At 39.5% G+C, this 19,818-nt stretch overlaps 1 protein-coding gene across 6 annotated transcripts in view; it reads left to right on the top strand.

The window, feature by feature from the left end:
• The first annotated feature begins 939 nt into the window (after nt 1-939).
• HECTD4 (HECT domain E3 ubiquitin protein ligase 4) overlaps nt 940-19,818 on the top strand; it is a 198,876-nt gene continuing 179,997 nt past the window's right edge. For all 6 annotated transcript variants that reach the window (XM_007170894.2, XM_057526275.1, XM_007170893.2 and 3 more), the window contains exon 1: nt 940-1,343. In XM_007170894.2, coding sequence (XP_007170956.2) covers nt 1,167-1,343 — 177 coding nt within the window. In that variant the 5' untranslated portion in view covers nt 940-1,166. The remainder of the gene's footprint in view (nt 1,344-19,818) is intronic.

The raw sequence follows: 19,818 nt of genomic DNA, 5'->3' as shown, positions 1-19,818 counted from the left end.
AGGGCATCTTGGTTACTTCCAAGTTTTGGCAATTATGAATAAAGCTGCTATAAAGTTCCCTATGCAGGTTTTTTGGTGGACATATGTATTCAAGTCCTTTGATACCAAAGAGCGCTTTATTATTATTATTTTATAAGTATAAAAGCAATACAAAGATGATCTCACCTCAACCATTCCAGGCTGGTCCTACTGTGCGTGGCAATTCACATTAACAATTTGGTACTTATTCTCCCGCACATTTTTCTCTACACGCATAGTTCTTTCCTTTTTTGTTTTAGTAAAAGTGGGATGGCGGGCATATTTTTAAGGTGTATGTCAATCAGTGTTGAATACTGATGGAATATAACAATAGTTTTAACTCCCTCTCGGAGCGTTTATTAAGTGCCAGACACTGGACATCAAACACTGTGACCCATGCGTTATTTTCACCAGATTTTGAGTGCTTATTTGGTACTAGAATTTGTAGTAAATATGAAGCACCTACCGTGCGCTTCTACCAAGTGCTTATGAACAAATGTGTAGCGCTTTCTCTGCGCCAGATTTTTGCACATATCTCATTTAAACGTGAGAGTTAAAGTGAACCTCCAGGCTCTGCCCAGGGGCCCAGGGTGGGGACTCCGGCCGGAGAGAGAGGGGTGCACACCTGAGCAGGTGGGAGGAGAGGAGGCGGTGCCCTCTTCTCTTGGTGCACTGCAGACCCAGGGCGCCCTCGAATAGCAAGGGGTGTGGGAGGTCACTCTAAGGGGAAGATTTAGTGGCAGCCGAGGCGGTGGAGGTCCTGCTGAGCCGGCTGCCCCCGGTCCGCGGGAGGGGGGCGGGGCAAAGCGGGTGGGCGGGGCCTGTATTGTCCGCCCCCGCGGGGCATGCCGGGAGCTCCGCCCCCAACATGGCGTCTCACTGACAGTTGGCTACCGAGAGGCAGAGGCGGATCTTGCTGCTCAGGGCGGCGGCGGCGGCGGTGGCGGCGGGGCCAGGGTCTCCGGGGCCAGGGGTGGGAGGATGGCAGCTCGGACCTCCTAGGGCGGAGCTCCACGGGCGAGGCGGCGAGCGGGGCGCTGCAGGCGGGCGCGGCGGCTGCTGCCATGGACTGGTGATCGCGGCGGCTACTGCTCGCGTCTCCCCTGGCCAGGCGGCTGCTCCTCACCGCCAACCCCTCAGCCGGGGCCATGGGCTCGTCGGCGGCCGCGGCGGCTGCGGCGGCGGCAGCCGCGGACTCGGCGCAGTGGCTCTCAGTGAAGGAGGAGACCATCTTCCTGCACGACGGGCTGATCCGGGTCACCGACCTGGCCGAGCTGCCCAGCGAGATTCTCGGGGCCCCGGAGGCCGCCGACACCGACTTGGAGGTGAGCGAGGCTGCCCCTGGCCTCCGCCATCAGATTAGCCCACCCGCGCCGCATTCCCGGGGTCGGGCCCTCTCATCTCCGCTTCACCCCGACCCCGAGGCCCACGAAGGCTGCCCCGGCAGGTGTGTGTGGGCGCCGGGCAGGCAGGTGCGGGCCGCGCCGCGAGCCTGCAGACCACCCGCCTCCCTCCCTCCTCGGGGCCTCAAGCCCGCCGGGGATTTCATTTCTGGATTCATTTTGAACGTTCCGACTCCCAGCATTTTATTAGACCATCACCCGGCACGGCCTTGAAGCCCCGGAGGAGCCGCCGCCGCCTCCCGGGCCCGGTCTCCCTTCCCCCACGTACCCCTTGGACGCACTTCCAGGGCACACCCAGCCTGCTTAGCTTTGGGGACATTTTAATTTTAACGCTCTACACCTCCCCCCCGTCATTCCCTAGTGCTGTGCGTGTGTGTGTGTATGTGTGCGTGTGTGTTTTGTTTGTTTTTCTCGGGAGAAGGTAGTGGCAGCTGCCGGTCCGCGATGGGCAATCCAGCAACTACTCCGTGTCGTGCCTCGGATTGACACGGGGCCTTTGTCAGGGAAGCGGGCAGTGTGGACAGCGAGGGGGATGCTACAGCGGCCCTCGGTGCGCTATCCGCAAGGGTCACGGGGTTTTAGGCCGCAAGGCCTTTTTATGAGCTCGGGGGTCGCGGAGAAGCCCAGGCTTAGGAGCCGTGGCAGGTGCAAAAGCAAATCTCAGCAATTGTGCCGCTGGGTTTGGGGGCAGAAGGAAACCAAATATGCTGGGTGGATGGGAACTTTCCACCGACTTCTCTTGGTTTCGTGTTTGCCCAGGGGTGGCAGTACTGGCAGGATCGGTTCATCGAGGCACTGCTCCCCCTCCACTTTGTGGGGTGACATTTTGATGTGTAGATAGCATGGGGTGTCACGAAATTCTTGTTGTCGCAAGGAGGACTCTCTGGGGTAGGGCGCAGAGAGGATGGCTTGTCTTCTGGCTATAAACGGAATGCGAGGAATCTTTTGTGTTTTGCGGTTTTGCGGGCACTTTGGCTTTCAGCACAAGGAACATTTATAGAAATGGATTAAAACCCATTACTATGTGTTTCTGGAAACGGCAGTGATGGGATCCCGTTGGCGGAGACATTTGGACGTGTCTGAGATGCGAATACGTTCCTCTATATTTTTGTGTCTGGATTTGAGGTTGAGGTTGCGGCATTCCCATTGTGAACTCTTAATGACTTATTTTACAGTCTGGCCACCAAAAAATAAGGCATGTGCAAATTGGTAGGGAATTCCTAACATGGAATCATAGTTTTATTATGTCTCATTTGGGTCTTTTCTATAAAAAGCAAGGTGTGTCTGAGTGTCTTATATGCTTAAAAACTCAAGGGGCATTATGCTATGATGGTGGAATCTTTTGATTTAATTGATTCTCTTGTATGTGAAATGAGGAAAGCAGATGCTCTTTGTTCCTTAGAGACAAAGTTCACAGATCCAAAATTTCTATATGTATGTAACTTATTTATTATTAAAAAGTGTAGGGTTAGTTAAAAATACCTGAGCTGTTAAGCTAGCTTTCCTAAGATATTTACTGTACAAATGTACTGAGTGTTTGTCAGGTATTTCCACAGAAGAATGATTTAATAGAAAGAACCTCTTTGGCCTGGAAGATTTTTTAAAAACTTAAAAAATTTTTTTATGGTCTGACCTCCCAGAAACCAATATGTGTATGGGTGATAAACATTGCTCAATGTAGTCAGAACTTTTTTCATTTCTTTCCATATGTTATACAGGCAACATAGTATCAGGAGAAATAGCTAAGAATGTTTTTGTGGCTGTTAGGTTTGTGTTTTGCGTATTTAATGATAATAATATTGAGTAAGTGTATCCTATGTGTCAGGCATTGTCTTACTAAATTCTCCAAGGGATCCTGGTTTAAAAAAAAGTGGGGAGGGATCCTGGTAGCTAAATATTTTTACCTGTTGTAACAATTGTAAATATTGTACCCATGTACAGATAAGTCAAGTAAAGTACAGAGCAGGTATGCAACTTGCTCAAGATCACACATAGTTGGAGAAGAGAGCCTGGACTTTAACTCAGGTCTGTTTGGTCTCAAACATATCTGCTCCTAATCATAATATTCCACTACCTTCGTGCATGTATGATACTCATATTTGTAATTGTTTTAAGTTTAATAACTGGGTAAAGATAGGGTAATAAACAGGTATCTTTATTTCCTTTCTACTGACTTACTCTTTTTACATTTGAGGAAGATTAGAGGTTCATCAACTTTTTAAAAACTAACTTCTGAAATGCTACTACCCCTATGAGGCTCTTCCAAGCCTCTCCTTCTACTGGACATCTGGGTGGAAAATGACCAGTTTTTACAGGATTTTATAGTTATATAGAATCTTTCAGTTAACAATTTTGGATTAAGAAAGATGAGACTCAAACTGAGGTGACCAATTTATGATTGGCAACCTTAACGCGTAAGACTGCACTAGCTGCAATAGAGTCTCAATTTTAGAGCAAGGAGGAACCTTAGAGATACTTGTTTCTCTCATTTTAGAGAGAAGTTATCTGAGATCAGGAGAGGTTTTGCTTGGTAGCATAGCTAGTTATGGCAGGGCAAGTGACTAGACCCTGGCTTTCCTGGCTTTGAATTCCAGTGTTCTTTTCACTATGTAAGTGCTGCTCAAAGTTAAATGTCAATCCGAAAAAAGAACCCATCCTAAGAAGTAGATCAGCGTTAACTTAGCATTTTAATTTAAGCGACAGCAGAGAATTTGAATTAAAAATTTTCTTCTCAGTGAATTTCAAAGGGAAGGTTTTTTTGTTTGTCTTTCAGTCAATAGTGTTTAATCAACAAATTCATTAACAAGTGTTTGTGGAATTCAGAGGTGAGCTGAGCCCACTGTCGTGGGTGTTGGGGACATAGCAGGGGGTAAAATAAAATCCTTGTTCTTAAAAAAGCTTTTATTTTAGTGGGGAATATAGACGATAACAAACTGTCAAATATAGGACATGTGAGTAATATGTCAAATGATAAGTGCTATGGAGAAAAGTATAGCTGGGTAAGAGGGATGGAGAGTAATGGTGTGGGGAAGGGCTCTGTTTTACATACAATGGACCGGAAAGGAAAGACCAGGATGGCATTTGAGACCTGAAAGAAGTGAGAGTGTACCATATGGCTCCTGGGGGGAGCACATCCCAGACAGAGGACAGCAAGAGCCAAGTCCCTGAGAGGGAAGCATCCTTAGCATCCTTAGTGTGGAGCTCTGAGCCCAGTAAGCAAAGGGGGAAAGGAGAGTGAGTGATGGGAGATGGAGGCCGGGGCTGCAGATCAAGTAGGGCCTTGTAGGTAAGGACTTTGAATCTACCTGAGTGAATTAAAGATGCAGAGTGAAGCTCTTTCTTGGCCTTTGAAATAGTTATCTGTATTTAATTTTATGTTTTTGGCAAAAAGCATGCAGGAAATTAGTTTTTAAGTGTTGAAATAAATATAAATTCAAGAGAAATAAAAAAGCAATAGCTCAAAAATGACAAATATTATTGAATTTTGCATTACATTTCATAGACCATTAGTCTTTTTAAAATTAAGGGAATTTACAAGAAAAAAGCATTAGTTTCTTTGTGGAAGTTCCAAAAGAATTTGGCTTCCTGTCTCATTTTTCTTTACAAATTCCAGGCAGGGACAGGCGTCGTACATCTTGATGTTGATAGAGAAGCTAATTGACTTGCTCAAGGTGGCCAAGATATTTTTTACTCCGTAGTTTAGATTAATTTTGAACCCAAGCATTTTGGTTAGTGTTTCTCATCTTTCATTGTGTTTGTTTGTAAGGACCCCCCCCCCCGCACCTGCCCGCCCCATTCAAAGACTTGAACATGTATGTTCATGTTCATGGCAGCTTTATTTGTGTTTGCCAAAAACTGGAAATAATCAAAATGTCCATCAACAAGTGAATGGATAAACAGGTGTGGTACATCCGTATAATGGAATAGTACTCAGCAATAGAAATGAATGAGTTGTTGATGCTGACAACTTGGATTTATGCTGAGTGGAAGAACCCAGTCATACAAGAGTGCATACTGTAAGATTCCATTTATATGATGTTCTAGGAAGTGTAAACTAATCTGTAGTTATGGAAAGCAGATCAGTGGCTGCCTGGGGATGAAGGCAGGCAGGAAGGGTTGGGAGACAGGATTACAAAGGTGCATGAGGAAACTTTTGGGTGATGGCAATGTTCCCTATTTTGATTGTGGTGATGGTTTCATGTTGTATGTATACATATGTCGAAACTCCTGAAATTGTACACTTTAAATATGTGTAGTTTATTGTATGCCAGTTATACTTCAGTAAAACAAGCAAAACCCGCAGAAGCCCAGAATGCTTTACGGATGTTATTTAGGACGTGAAAAAGGCTCAATAGGTCTTTGGGTTTGTTTTTTGTTTTTAATCATGTAAGGGAAGGAACCTTTGGGTTTGGAGGTGATCAGCTTAAATAGTCAAGGCTTTGAATACTTATGTTACACTCAAGTGAAAGCTTTGAGATGATATTTAAATTCATAAATGTTGATCTGTCCCCCTAGGAGGATACTACCCCCTGTTTATCCTTTGGTCAGAATTCTTTGGAAAGTGTTTATGTATTTTTAGAGAATTCCAAATTCTAGATTTGGAAGAGTTAATGAATAAATGAATAAACTGCCTTTGTTCATCAACAGAATTAATTATCAGGTAATTAATGAGCACTAGAATAAGAGTCACTGAATCTTGGTACTGTGTTCTGTGACTTCAGCAAATGGCTCAAAATTTCTCAGGTGAAAGAATATAAAAAAAGAATGTATATATGTTTATAACTGAGTCACTTTGCTGTCCAGCAGAAATTAGCACAACACTGTAAATCAACTATACTTCAATAAAAAAAAAAAAAAAGAAAAAAAGAGTTCTCAGGTATGACTGACTAGCTGTAAAGTTAGGACGAAGTATTTGAAGACTGTGGGAGGCAGTATTGCCTAGAGGTTAAAGTCAGGTTTAAAGAGTTGGACTGGGATTGAAACTCTAGCTCTGCCCGTGACCTTGGGCAAGTTCAATTACCTTTAATAATCCCTGGTTTCTTCCACTGCAACTTCTTTGTCATCATTGTCACCACCTCTACCACCACGAGGACAACAATGTCAGCATATTGCATGCCAGGCTCTGTGCTAAGCACTTCCCACCCGTTATCTCATTTAATCCTCACTGCAACTTTATGAGGTTGGTACTATTGTTATCTTTATTTTACAAATAAGGAAGCCATGGCACAGAAGTGAAGTAACTTGACGAAGGTCATACAGTTACTAGTAAAGCTGAGGCTGAAATAGATCTGTCTGATTCCAGCCCAGGGTGGAGGCTTCAAAACCATTGTTAGACTGCCTAGTCATCTGTAAGAGGGGGATAATAACAGGGTTAACGTAAGGATTAGTTAAGGATGGATGTGATTATGTACTTACAGTGTATGAACTCTCTTTGGAAGGTGCTATGTTGCTGAGAAGTTATTTTATGTATATTCAGTTAGCTGCCCATTGTATATGAAAGCAAAACTATCCCATCAACAAATTTTTTTTCCTAGTAGTGAATAGTGGAGATAGTGCTTTTTTTGGTGTGTTTGTGATCCCTTTGGAATTTTCTTCTTTCCCAGTTTGTTTGGAATCTGGCTGGCAGATGAGATAATAGTCTTCATTTCAGTTTTTCTCCAATTGTATGCCTAGGGTCTTGCTAAATAAATCAGTTTTGATTATTATCTGTCTTCTTGGCTTCCATATTGGCTGCCATAAAATACCACCTGTTGGCCAGGGCTACTGGGGGGATTGTCATGCACCTGTTCTTTCCTAAGTCACATAAGGTACCTGTGGTGATAATTATGAAAGGACTGTCAATTCCTGAAAGTGCCCCATGCTTTCTCCTCCCTCCCCCCCCTTTCTGGCTTGTTTTACAGTGGTGATGGTGGGGTGAACACAAGGAGTGTAGTCTGCTTTGCAAGATGTTTAGTCAATAGTTGTAGACAAATGTAAATAACAGCAGGTGATCAACTATGGGACAAATGCATAATTACTTAAGAAGGAGAGAAGACTGCAGAAATTGTATCACTATTACTTTGATGCTGCATTGTTAACATTTTTATGTATTCATTAAATTCTTTAAAAACCAATACATAAATACATTCTTATAAAAAAATGCAGGTTAAACTGAAGTTCCTTTTGACTACCATCACTAGTCCTGTTTCCATCTACTCCCCACCCTGGTTAAATCAATGATAAATTTTTTTGGTATATTCTTCAAGACCATTGTTGAATGGGTATGTTTATGTGTGTGGGTGTGGGTGTGGGTGTGTGTGTACATAACACTTTTTATTATTTTTTCTTTTTTGCGTAATAGATTTGATTCTAGGGACTTCCCTGGCAGTCCAGTGGTTGAGCCTTCGCCTTCCAGTGCAGGGGGTGTGGGTTCAATCCCTGGTTCGGGAGCTAGGATCCCACATGCCTTGCGGCCAAAAAACCAAAACATAAAACAGAAGCCATATTGTAACAGATTCAATTAAGACTTTAAAAATGGTCCACATCAAAAAAAAAAAAAAAAAGATTTGATGTTAGACATATCATTCTTTAACTTGCTTCTTAAAAAAATTCAATGATATGTTTTGATTTTTCTATGTCTCCACATATAGATCTATTGCAATTTTTTAAGTGCTGCGCAAGACTCCAGAAATGCCATAGTTTATTTAGCCGTTCTCCTACTGATGAGTGTGTTAGTTTCCTGTTGCAATGCTAACACACTGTTACAAACTTAGTGGCTTAAGACAACACAAACTTATTCTCTTACTTTTCTGGAGATCAGAAGTCCTAAGTGAGTCACATTGGGTTAAAGTCAGGTGTTGGCAGATCTGGTTCCTTCTGGAGGCTCTAGGGGAGAATGCATTCCCTTGCCTCTTTCACAGCTTCTAGTGGCCACCTGTATTCCTTGGCTTGTGGCTCTTTCCTCGAACCTTCAAAGTATATCACCCTCGTCTCTGATCTGTCATCATATCATTTTCTCCTCTCACTAACTCCTCTTGCATCCCTTTTACAAGGACCCTTGTGATTACATTTAGAGCCCACCCGGATAATCCAGGGTAATCTCCACATCTCAGGATCCTTAATTTCATCACATCTGCAAAGTCCCTTTTGCCATTTAAGGTCACATCCACAGGTTCCAGGGATTAGGATGTGGACATCTTGGGTGGGGGGGCGGTGGTCATTATTCAGTTTACCACAATGGGTATTTTGGTTGTTTGAAATTCAGTTTTTCACTATTAAAAATGGTCCTTCAGTGCACATTCTTGCATGCCTGTTTGTGCCTATGTGGGAGTATTTCTCTAGAGCAGTTCCTGAGAAGTAGAATTGCTGAGTCATAGGTGACCATTTTACATTTGAATAGACACTGCCAAATTGCTCTCCACAGTGGCTTATACCAATTCATACTCCCAAGTAACAGTGCTTGATAGGACCTCTTTTCCTCACACCCTCATAGAGACCATTTTAGAACTTATGGATTTGCTTAAATTTATCATTTGCTTAAGTCAATGGCTTTCACTCCAAAAGATGAGTCCAATAGATACAATTGGACCTGCATGCCAAATCATGCTCAGCTGAAAGAAGCCAGGGTTTTCTGTTAGTGCTGCCTAGCTGTTATCACTTCACTTCAGAGGACTTCTCTTGTGGCTTGATCGCCTTCACCTCCTGGCATGTACTCATTTTAGTCAGTAATCCAGTTAATACAGACTATGTCCATATATAGGCAGGAGAGAACAACAACTTTGTATTCTGATGGTCTGGGGATGCTGCCAGAGGCCAGCAGAGCCAGGGAGCTGCACACCATGGGAAGAGATGCACTGGCCCCTGAAGTGTGTTCAGAGGGCATAGCAGTTGTTAGGCAAACTATCTGGACTCAGATTGTCTTAAAATTTTCTCTCTTATATGCCAATATAAGGAGTAATTCTATGTTTTTCTGACCTATATAGAAATAATTGATAGTAAGTTCATTATATTTTTATGCTATCAAAACTTTTTTGATTATAAAGAAGTAACACATGGATGTTGTAGAAAATGGAGAAATCACTAAAGGTGTAAGAGAGAAAAGAAATATCCTTTGATTGCGCTATCCAGAAATAGCTATATTAACTAATTTTTTTTACTCTTTCCTTTTTAAATTCACATTTATATATATTATTATAAATAAATCCAAAAGATTTTTAGTGTTTGGAGTGTCATTTTCTTTTTTTTCTTTTTTTTTTGCAGTGTTTTTTCTTGATAAAGTTTGGTAAATTACAAATTTGTGGTGATTATTAAAGTGTGTTTCAATCAACTATACTTCAATAAAAAATTTTTTAAAAAATTTAAAAGCAACAACAATAACAACAAAAAAGTGTGTTCCTGCAACCTGTTATTATTGGCAGTTTATAATTGAAAAGGATTTTTATAGTGCTGTTATAATTCCCCTCCCAATAATGTTGAATACTTGTGTGGAGCTTTGAGTTTATGAAGTGCTATTAAGCACAGTTGTAGAATAATTGTGATATTTATTATTTTAGAAAAAAAGGCTTAATGTTCCATGATGGGACACTTTGAAGTGGACACAACTTGAATCCCTGGTGTTTCTACTGAAACCTGCAATCGGCTGAATTACCAGGTCAGAGCACAATGTGTAGCAATTTTAGATTAACAACAGAGAGATACATAATTTGCAAACTATTTTATGCAAATTGTAGGTTTAGCAACACTAATAACTACAGATGTGTGGTTCAAGTAGTGGTTTTATACCAACAAAATATTAACATTCAGCTTGTATTTGTAATGGATCTTTTCTGTGTTTACTGTATTTTCTTTGAGCTCTGTGGTTTGCTTTACTGATTTCAAATGAACAAAGTCTCATATAAAAGATACAGCTATTTACAGGACAGACTAGAAAATCTGGACCTCCTATTTCTATTGATATATTTGCTTTTCTTATTCCTGAAATAGAATCATTAAGAATGTTAAAGGAGAATCTGTCAACATATTTTCATCAAAACAGTGGCCTATAATAGAATAATTACCTTCTTTATTTCTTGATACTGATTCCTTCCTGATCATCCAGTTGTGGTGTGGCTGAAAGACAACTTACTGGTTTGTTTAATCTAGAAAGGAGCAAAATGGGTGGTGGAAAGGTAAAAATACATTTGGGGAGCTTTGGAGGGAGAATTTTTTTGGATGAGCTTATAATAAAAGTTTGCTTTCCCTCAGGAGTTCCAAACCTGAATAGAATTCAGGGCGGTCTGTGAACTTGGATGGGACAAATTATATGTTTATTTACTCATACCTTTAGCTAGAACTCAGCATTTCCTTCTATTATGAATGTAGTCAACAAACTCTAGTAGTATTGGCAGTACCTGTGACCTTGTAACCAGTAGAAATCATAGATATTTTCATGTCATATTACAGTTGTTGAACATATCTTGAAATATTGTTTATGCTCATCTCACCACCACTTAGAAATTATGGCAAGTATTAGATCTTGTGATTCAATGTACTAATAATGAAGCTCCTATGTTGATATCACAAATTTGTTTCTTAAAGTATTTTGGTACCTGTATTTTAGTATACTCTAATTGGTTTCTTATAATTCTGTATATTTTGTTTTATGCACTTAAAAATGTAACTGGAGAAGGGTTGGTAAGCATCACCAAACTTGTGAAGGTTAGAGGCCCCTGAGATAGACTCTCTTTCTGCCAGCAACTCTCCCTTTTTTGGTCGAAGTTTGCTGACGACTAGCATAGTTTGCAATTGTTTGAAAGAAAAGTGAACCACATTTTGGAAAATCCCTAATGTCTTCTGTGGTAGAAGATGTTATTTTTCTACAGTTTTTTCCATTATCTACTAACTGTAAGCTATTAGTGAATAATAATTTTCTTGGGTAATCTGATCTTTGCCCATTTGCTAAATGTGGTATCATTAACCAGGAAACTATTTTTTTTAAGAAAATTAAATACTTGCTAAAAAGTGACAAACAGTTCTTTTGAAATAGAACAATTTTTTGTTCACCAAATATTTTGGTTTTTTCCCCCTTGTCTGGTCAACTGAAACTATGGGAAAAAAATTCATCAACATACTTTATATTGGTATCTTATACTGCTAATAATGAACCGTTTTAAACAGGTGGCCTCAAGCAGTAACAGTTGGTATCCCAGGAGAACATTATTTTTCAAGTTCGAAATTCATTTTGCTTTCATCTTCTCCATAGAGTACAGTTATGTGATTTTGGTTTCATTTATTGTTCAAATTGTTGTTTTACGCTTGAATTGTCAAAAGTTTAGCAGTTTTACTTAAGTAGCCTCCAGAACTGTGCTGTCCAGTGGGTAGCTACTACCCACATGTGGCTATTGAGCACTCGAAGTGTGGCTAGTCAGAAGTGAAGTGTGCTGAAAGTGTAAAAGATACATCAGATTTTGAAGACTTCACACAAAAAGGATGTAAAATATCTCCCTAATAATATTTAAATGGATTAAATGTTGAAATGGTAATATTTTGGATATGATGGGTTAAATAAAATATGTTATTTAAATCAAAATATACTAAAATTAATTTCATCTATTTCTTTTTACCTTTTTTAATGTGGCTACTGGAAAATATTAAATTCCATATGTGTTTCACCTATTTCTATTGGCCAGTGCTTCTGTATACAGAGGGCAGCAAGCTATGGTCCTCATGGTCATATCCAGCTGTCTGTTTTTGTAAATAAAGTTTAATTGGAACATAACCAGTACGTTCATTTACATATTATCTGCCTTCATGCTACAATGCAGAATTGAGTATTTGTGACAGAGACCTTATGACCAGCAAGCCTTCCAGGGGCTTCCATATATACTATTTTCATTTCATCTTTTCACTGGCTCCGTGAGGCAGTAGAGGAGATATTTATTATTTTAGAAAAAAAGGCTTAGAGAAGCAAAATGATTTGTACAAGGTCATATAATTAGGACTCTTTCATTTCTTGAGTGATTTTCCACTATACCTCTGCTTTAGGTTGCACTTGATCTTAATAACCTATTGTCTCTGAGACAGTAGTTAATGGCAGCTATTTTAAATAAGAACTACGCAGCCCAGCCTACACATGGCTGCCAGAGTAATCTTCCTAAAGCAATTATGTTACTTTCTTGCTCAAATCTTCAGTGGCTTCCCATTTCCTGCAAAATAAAATAATAATTCAACGTAGCTATGCTTTGGCTCCATCTGCCTTTCTAGTCTTATATCATTAATCCTTGCCCACCGCCCCCTTTCCCCATATTTTACAAACTCACCGCATTTACTCCTACAACCTTGGCTTAAGGGGTTCCATTGCCCTGCGGTACCCCACCTCCACCTTTGGAACACTACTCTTTATCCTTCAAGTGGCAGATCAAATGCCACTCCTCCATGAAATTTTCATGATGCCTACAGTTAGAAGCAGTCATACTCTCTTCTGTATCTCCATAGCACTGCCTTATATATACTAAAGTTATTTCTTTGTATCTTGATCACCCTTACTATATTATAAGCTCTTTGAGAACAGCCATTTCATATTGTATGTTGAGTACCTACTAATATAGTAGGAGCTCCAACTTTGGATATTGATTGAACTGAATGTTAAAAGGGGCATTTAAAATGTGTGAAAGAGTGTGATTTAATGAATAATATCATGAGTTGAGGACATAGGTGAGGAAAAATTCGTTAATAGAGAATAAGAATAGGTAGTTATTTTTGGTGAACTAAAAGTAGTTCAGGTGAGACTTTAGGAATTTTAATAATTGCAGTTATGCGTTGCATTTTAGATACGAAGAGAGAACACATCCCAACAGTTGTCATAAATGTTGTTAATGCTTGAATGTGGATAATATGGGGTTAAGACCTTTGATTTTGTGTAGAGCATAATGAATTTTGTGTAGAGAATGATGGATTCCCAAGAGATTTCTGAAAACAGCTAGATTAGAGGGAGTCAATTGAAAATACCTGGCTTTGCTCATCATTCGAAAAATCTTAATGAATTTGAATGAATTTTTGTTTAACTTAGTTGTTCTATGGTTAGGTAGTGAACTTGAGCACTGTTGTGTTTATTTTGAACATTTCCATGTAGAGATTTTTTTTTTCAGGGTTTTCAGTCAACTGTGTCCATTTACCAGCTTTTATTGAGTGGCAGTGCCTTGAGGACTGAACTGTCACTAAAGTTATATTATAGGATTTAGCATAATCTAGTTACTGATTAGCATAATAAGGCTGCTAGTCATAATTTAAAACATTACAAAATGCTTAAAATTTTAAAAATTAAAATGTTAGAATTTTAGAAAATTTGCAAGATGTAAAAAAAGTATAAAGAAGAAAATAATATTACCACCTAGAGATGAGTTTAGTTTGTATTTTAATGTGTTTCCCTTCAGACTTTTTTCTATGCATGTACACTTACACTTCTATCTCATGTACCAGAGATATTTTAAGAAATCAGGATCATTATACATTTTGTGTCTTGACTTTGTCACTTAACGTTAATGTTATTTGGGGGGCATTTCTCCAAAACTTTCAGTATTGTTGAGAATATAATTTTTAATACCTGCATAGATATTAAAGTCTGCATGGTATTTCATTATATGGATGTTCAATGATTTATTTACCCATTCCTCTATTGTTGGATATTTAGTCAATTCTGTTGAAACGTTTTTAAAGTTAGGGAAGTGGTTTTATAAATAGTGAAATTCTTCTCTTTAAGTATGCTACGACACACATATATGACCATCTAGGTTTATTTACCATAAGTCAGAATGAGAAGCTTCAGAACTGTGCCGTAACTGTATAAATTGATAGGATTGTTTCACTGTTTAATTGTACATTTTATATGCATAATCAAGTTCATATTTCTGATCATGTAATAATACATAAATTACATGTGAAGTCTGTGGATTCATTAGGTGCTTTATTAAAAATTTTAGGAAAGCAACACATGGTTCAAAATTCTTAAGGTTCAAAAGGGAGTTCAGGGAAAACTCTCCTTCTGCAGGAGAGAGCAGTTCCCCCCAGAGGTATTTAACGCACATAAAAGCCGGTGCATAGCGGATATCTCTGGACTTCAGCTCCCACTACACCCACCCTTCTTCCCTTCACTCCACTGCAGCCGTCTTGGCCTCCTGGTGTTCATCATAGGTCAGGCTGGCGGGTCCCAAGGGCTCCCTTCTTCAGGGCCGTTGTTCTTCCCTTTGGATGAAATTAGCTTCCATAGGGCAACAATCCACAAAGGTGATAGAGGTAGTACTTCTGAGAATATTAGAGTATGAAAAACTTAGAAACTTAACATATTAGAAAACAAAAATAGCCATATTACTAAGGGCAGCTTTAACTCTGATAGTAGACCAGTGGGAAAACTTTGAAACAACTGAAACAATGAATCTTTTCAAACAGATATGTACAGTTATATGTGTAGCACAGTTCCAGAGCGTACAGATAGAAACCGTACTTTGAGTACCACCCCATGGCAAAGGAGACAGAGGACTTTTTAGTTCAAAGGTTCTCTGGTTGCAGGACTGTGTGGTAATTCCACATAATTGGGACATACAGCGTTACTCAGAACTAGAACGGTTCTCCCCAAATTCTGATCTACAGATTCACCTTTCTCTAAGTAGTTCTGTTTGGTGCTAAAATGTCACCCTTTCTGCTACTGGAGTCAAATAGGCACTTACATGATAAGCAACTATATATTTATCTTGCACAAGACTGGTTTTTAAATGTGTATAAAGTACTATATTGTATGGCTCTTTCTTTGCCTGTTGCTTTTAGAATGAATGTTAATATGTGGGGCCGTACAGAATATCGGATTTAAAGAAGGGTGGTATATTGAGTCAGTGACAGATCTGGGACTTCTAAATGCAGGAGTCTTCAGGGCATGTGTTGACACAGAGGGCGAGCCTAGTGGTTAAGCCTTTAGGCTTCGGCATTGACACACAAATCTAACCAACTTTTGATCACCTGTCAAAACTTCCGTTTCTTGGTTATATTTTAATCTTTTTTTTCATGACTTAGATTTAATTATTACTACGTCCAGTTTTTAGAAACTGATTTGTTTGTAGGAGAGTTGCACCCCACCCTGAATGCTCCCAAATAAAAGCCGTGTTAGTTGCTGTTTATCCCTCTTACTCGGCTACATCTCCTCACTTTCGGTATCTGCCTCCCAGTTAAATTCTTATTGCTTTTCTCTGAGCTTATTCTTCCCTCTTCTTATTGCCTGTCCTCTTCTTAGTCACTCCACTGGGGTGACAGAAGTGGCTGTCATTAGGCCGTTTATTTGCTGGTCACATCACGTCTTCAGCATTCAGAATCATAGAATTTGTAGGGCTGAAAAGGATCTTGAGATTATTTAATACAGCTTTTTTTTCAGAAGACACTGAGTTCCTTTAGCCTATTGTGGTCATTTACTAAAAGTTTGGAGACTTTGGAAAATTACTTTGGAAAATTAAATAGGTTGCATATAGAGCAATGCTACTCTAAGTGTAGGCCACATACCATGAACTTTTATCCGTAACAAAAAGGTAAGTACAGAAATTGAGAGTAAGCACTTAGAAACTTCATAACAGATTGCTAGACTAGTTTTATATCTGTTGAACATAATAAAACTTGGGACTTGAATTTTATGTCTTTTTTCACTTTTTTGGAGGTGCTAATTGATTTTATTGTATTTTACAAAACTTTTGTTCTACAATGGATTGGGAAAAACCAATCCTCTGCCCAAGACAGTTTAAGAAGCACTGATATAGAATATCTAACACAATGTTTGGCACATAGTAGGCTCTCAAAAACCAATAGCTTCCTTGTTTCTTAAAAGTTTGCATTTATTTTGGGTGAGGAAGCTAGAGATTTGAGTAGTAGATAAATGAAACATTATAGAAATGGGATGATTAAAATCGACACTGCTTGTTTTCAAATACAAGCCACTCGGTTTTTTCCTTTGTAAACTTAGCCTATGCTTTGAAGAGAGATTTATACACAGTAGAACTGTAATATATATTTGTACTGATTCTTGGAGATACTTTATAACATTTAATGTGCTACTAAACCCTTAGCTCAGCAAGGGTGAAGGAACTTAAACTCTTTGGTAGCTAGCCATAACCATAAATATTTGAGTACATCATTATGCAGTATGCATATATCAATATTATCTCCTTGGATAAGGGAAGGAAAAGATCTAGTGAGAAGCACTGGGGCTTCTGTCAGTTTTCTCATGTCACTCAGCTTTTGGAAAGTACATAGTTGTAATATTTTTTGGCATTCCCCTTTTGAAGCAATTTAATGCCACATATAATAGCCCTTATATTTTTAGCAATCCTTGGCTATTTTTTGAAATTAGTCTTGTCCTGATTTTTTAATTGAATTAAATTGTAGTTAAACTTACACATGACATAGTAAATATAGACTATCAAAGGCTCTTAGCTTACTGTGGTTTACAGGTTTGAGGGACATTTTTCGTATTACTCAAGATCATGAAACTGCCACTCCCTATTTAAGGATAAAGAAAGGTCAGTGACTGAGCCAAGTGACTCTCCTCAAATGTCACCCCTTTAAAAATTCTGTTTATAACCAATAATCCTTAGAAATGAATCCCTTTGATTTATGCAATTTCATTTTGGCAACTTTAAAAAATTATTTGAATGTTAAGAAACCTGAAAGGATTGCTTTTTGCTTGGCAATACCATCCACCTCCATATGATACCATACACATAATGTAATAGGATAAATCTTTTTCCATGTAATGAAATGGAATGACACATTAAAAAAATCCTATTTGGAACATCCTTAATCTTATGCTGATTTAAATGTAGAATAAATATTTGGTCTGTAGGGCATATCAAATATTTTCGTTTTGAGCCTCGTTTTTATTTTGACAAGGCTCACTTTTTTTTTTTTTTGGTTATTTCATGTCTTTAAAAAATTAATTTTTAATTTTTTAAAATTGAAGTATAGTTGATGTACAATATTTTATACAGGTGTACAATATAGTGATTCACAATTTTTAAATGTTATAGTCTATTTATATTTACAAAATATTGGTTATATTCCCCATATTGTACAGTATATCCTTGTAGCTTATTTTATACATAGTAGTTTGTACCTACTAATCCCTTACCCCTATTTTGCCCCTTCCCCTTCCCCACTGGGAACCACAGTTTGTCCTCTATATCTGTGTGTCTGCTTCTGTTTCGTTATATTCATTAGTTTGTTGTATTTTTTTAGATTCCACATATAAGTGATATCATACAGTATTTGTCTTTCTCTGTCTGACTTATTTCACTTAGCATAATACCCTCCAAGTCCATCCATGTTGCTGCAAATGGCAAAATTTCATTCTTTTTTTAAATCAAATTCTTTTTTATAAAGATTTATTTTTAAAAAAATTTATTTTAATTAATTACTTAATTTATTTATTGGGCTGCCTTGGGTCTTAGTTGTGGCACGTGATCTTTCGTTGCGGCAAGTGGGCTCTTCGTTGTGGCGCACGGGCTTCTTGCTAGTTGCGGTATGTGGGCTTAGTTGCCCCAACCAGGGATTGAACCCTGCATTGGAAGGTGGATTCTTAACCACTGGACCACCAGGGAGGTCCCTCAAGTTCTTAGTATCAGTGGTGTTTGAGACTGAGCTAGGATTTGAAATAACCAGCACATACCATGTTTGAGAGTAGTTTTGAAGTGATGACTTAAAACAATTTGAGATTTGAAGTGTCACTCCCTGGTTTTAGTAGGAGCATTTGAATAACACATCCAGGTTTTTCTCTCTTTCTGTTTCTTTTAGGAGTCAGGCTGAAGAACTTCAGAAGAAGAACCAGTATTATTATTATTATTATTATTTTTTAAACAATCACTTTTGTTATTTATTTATTTATTTATGGCTGTGTTGGGTCTTCGTTTCTGTGCGAGGGCTTTCTCTAGTTGCGGCAAGTGGGGGCCACTCTTCATCGCGGTGCGCGGGCCTCTCATTATCGCGGCCTCTCTTGTTGCGGAGCACAGGCTCCAGACGCGCAGGCTCAGTAATTGTGGCTCACGGGCATAGTTGCTCCGCGGCATGTGGGATCTTCCCGGACCAGGGCTCGAACCCGTGTCCCCTGCATTGGCAGGCAGATTCTCAACCACTGCGCCACCAGGGAAGCCCAAGAACCAGTATTATTAATCCTGTCGAGCACATGTTACATTTTGGCAAATTTGGCTGATGAGATTAAAATTACCCTTCACATTTTAAAGGTTATAGTTCTATAATGTCATTAGCAAGCAGGTAGATCTTAGGGGGACAGGAAATGAATGTTCTTTTAGCCTAACTTTTCAAAGTCAAGGTTCAGAATTTATTTTGGCATTTTGCTTTGACGCATGAAAGGATCTGGTTGTAGTTTCTTAAAATAACTAAATTTATCTCTGTTCAGCAGTCACGTTGAAACTCAAGGAAGAGCCACGTTTTGGAAAATATGAAAGACAAATAAGAAACTAGAACTCTTTTAATGGTATAATATGTTCTTCTGTGAGAGAGCTGATAAACACTAAATAGTCTATAATATAGACTAATATATATAATAGGCTACTCTTCATTGCGGTGTGCTGGCTTCTCATTGCAGTGGCTTCTCGTTGTGGAGCACGGACTCTAGGCACGCGGGCTTCAGTAGTTGTGGCACGCGGGCTCAGTAGTTGTGGCACGCGGGCTCAGTAGTTGTGGCACGCGGGCTCAGTAGTTGTGGCTTGCGGGCTCTAGAGTGCAGGCTCAGTAATTGTGGTGCATGGGCTTAGTTGCTCCGCAGCATGTGGGCTCTTCCTGGACCAGGGCTTGAACATGTGTCCCCTGCCTTGGCAGGCGGATTCTTAACCACTGCGCCACCAGAGAAGTCCCTCCTTTTTTTTTCTTTTAATATTTATTTATTTATTTGGCTGCATCAGGTCTTAGTTGTGGCACGTGGGATCTTTGTTGCGGCATGTGGGGTCTTTCGGTGTGGCATGCAGGCTCTTCATTGCAGTGCGCGGGCTCAGTAGTTGTGGCACGTTGGCTCTAGAGCGCGTGAGCTCAGTAGTTGCAGCACGTGGGTTTAGTTGCTCCACGGCATGTGGGATCTTAGTTGCCTGACCAGGGATCAAACCTGCGCCCTCTGCATTGGAAGGCAGATTCTTAACCACTGGACCACCAGGGAAATCCCTAGATTCTTATTTATCGAATTGTGTTCTTGGATATTAAGGAAAGACTTTGGCTAGTAGTTTATGTTTCTCTAGCAAGGAACTGTCAAAGGATTTTCGGGTCTTGATTTCAAGATGTTAAATGTTCTGAAAGAGCAAGTTTTTCTCCCCCTTTCTTAGATCATAACCCATCCTGTTTAAATTTCACAACATAGTCCAAAAGCTTTGGAACTTTGAATGTATTTCTTACCATTAAAGTG

Source organism: Balaenoptera acutorostrata, chromosome 13, assembly GCF_949987535.1.
Source record: "Balaenoptera acutorostrata chromosome 13, mBalAcu1.1, whole genome shotgun sequence".
Lineage (NCBI taxonomy): Eukaryota > Metazoa > Chordata > Mammalia > Artiodactyla > Balaenopteridae > Balaenoptera > Balaenoptera acutorostrata.
Note: the sequence above shows the minus strand (reverse complement) of the source record. Positions and strands in the feature narration are given on the sequence as shown.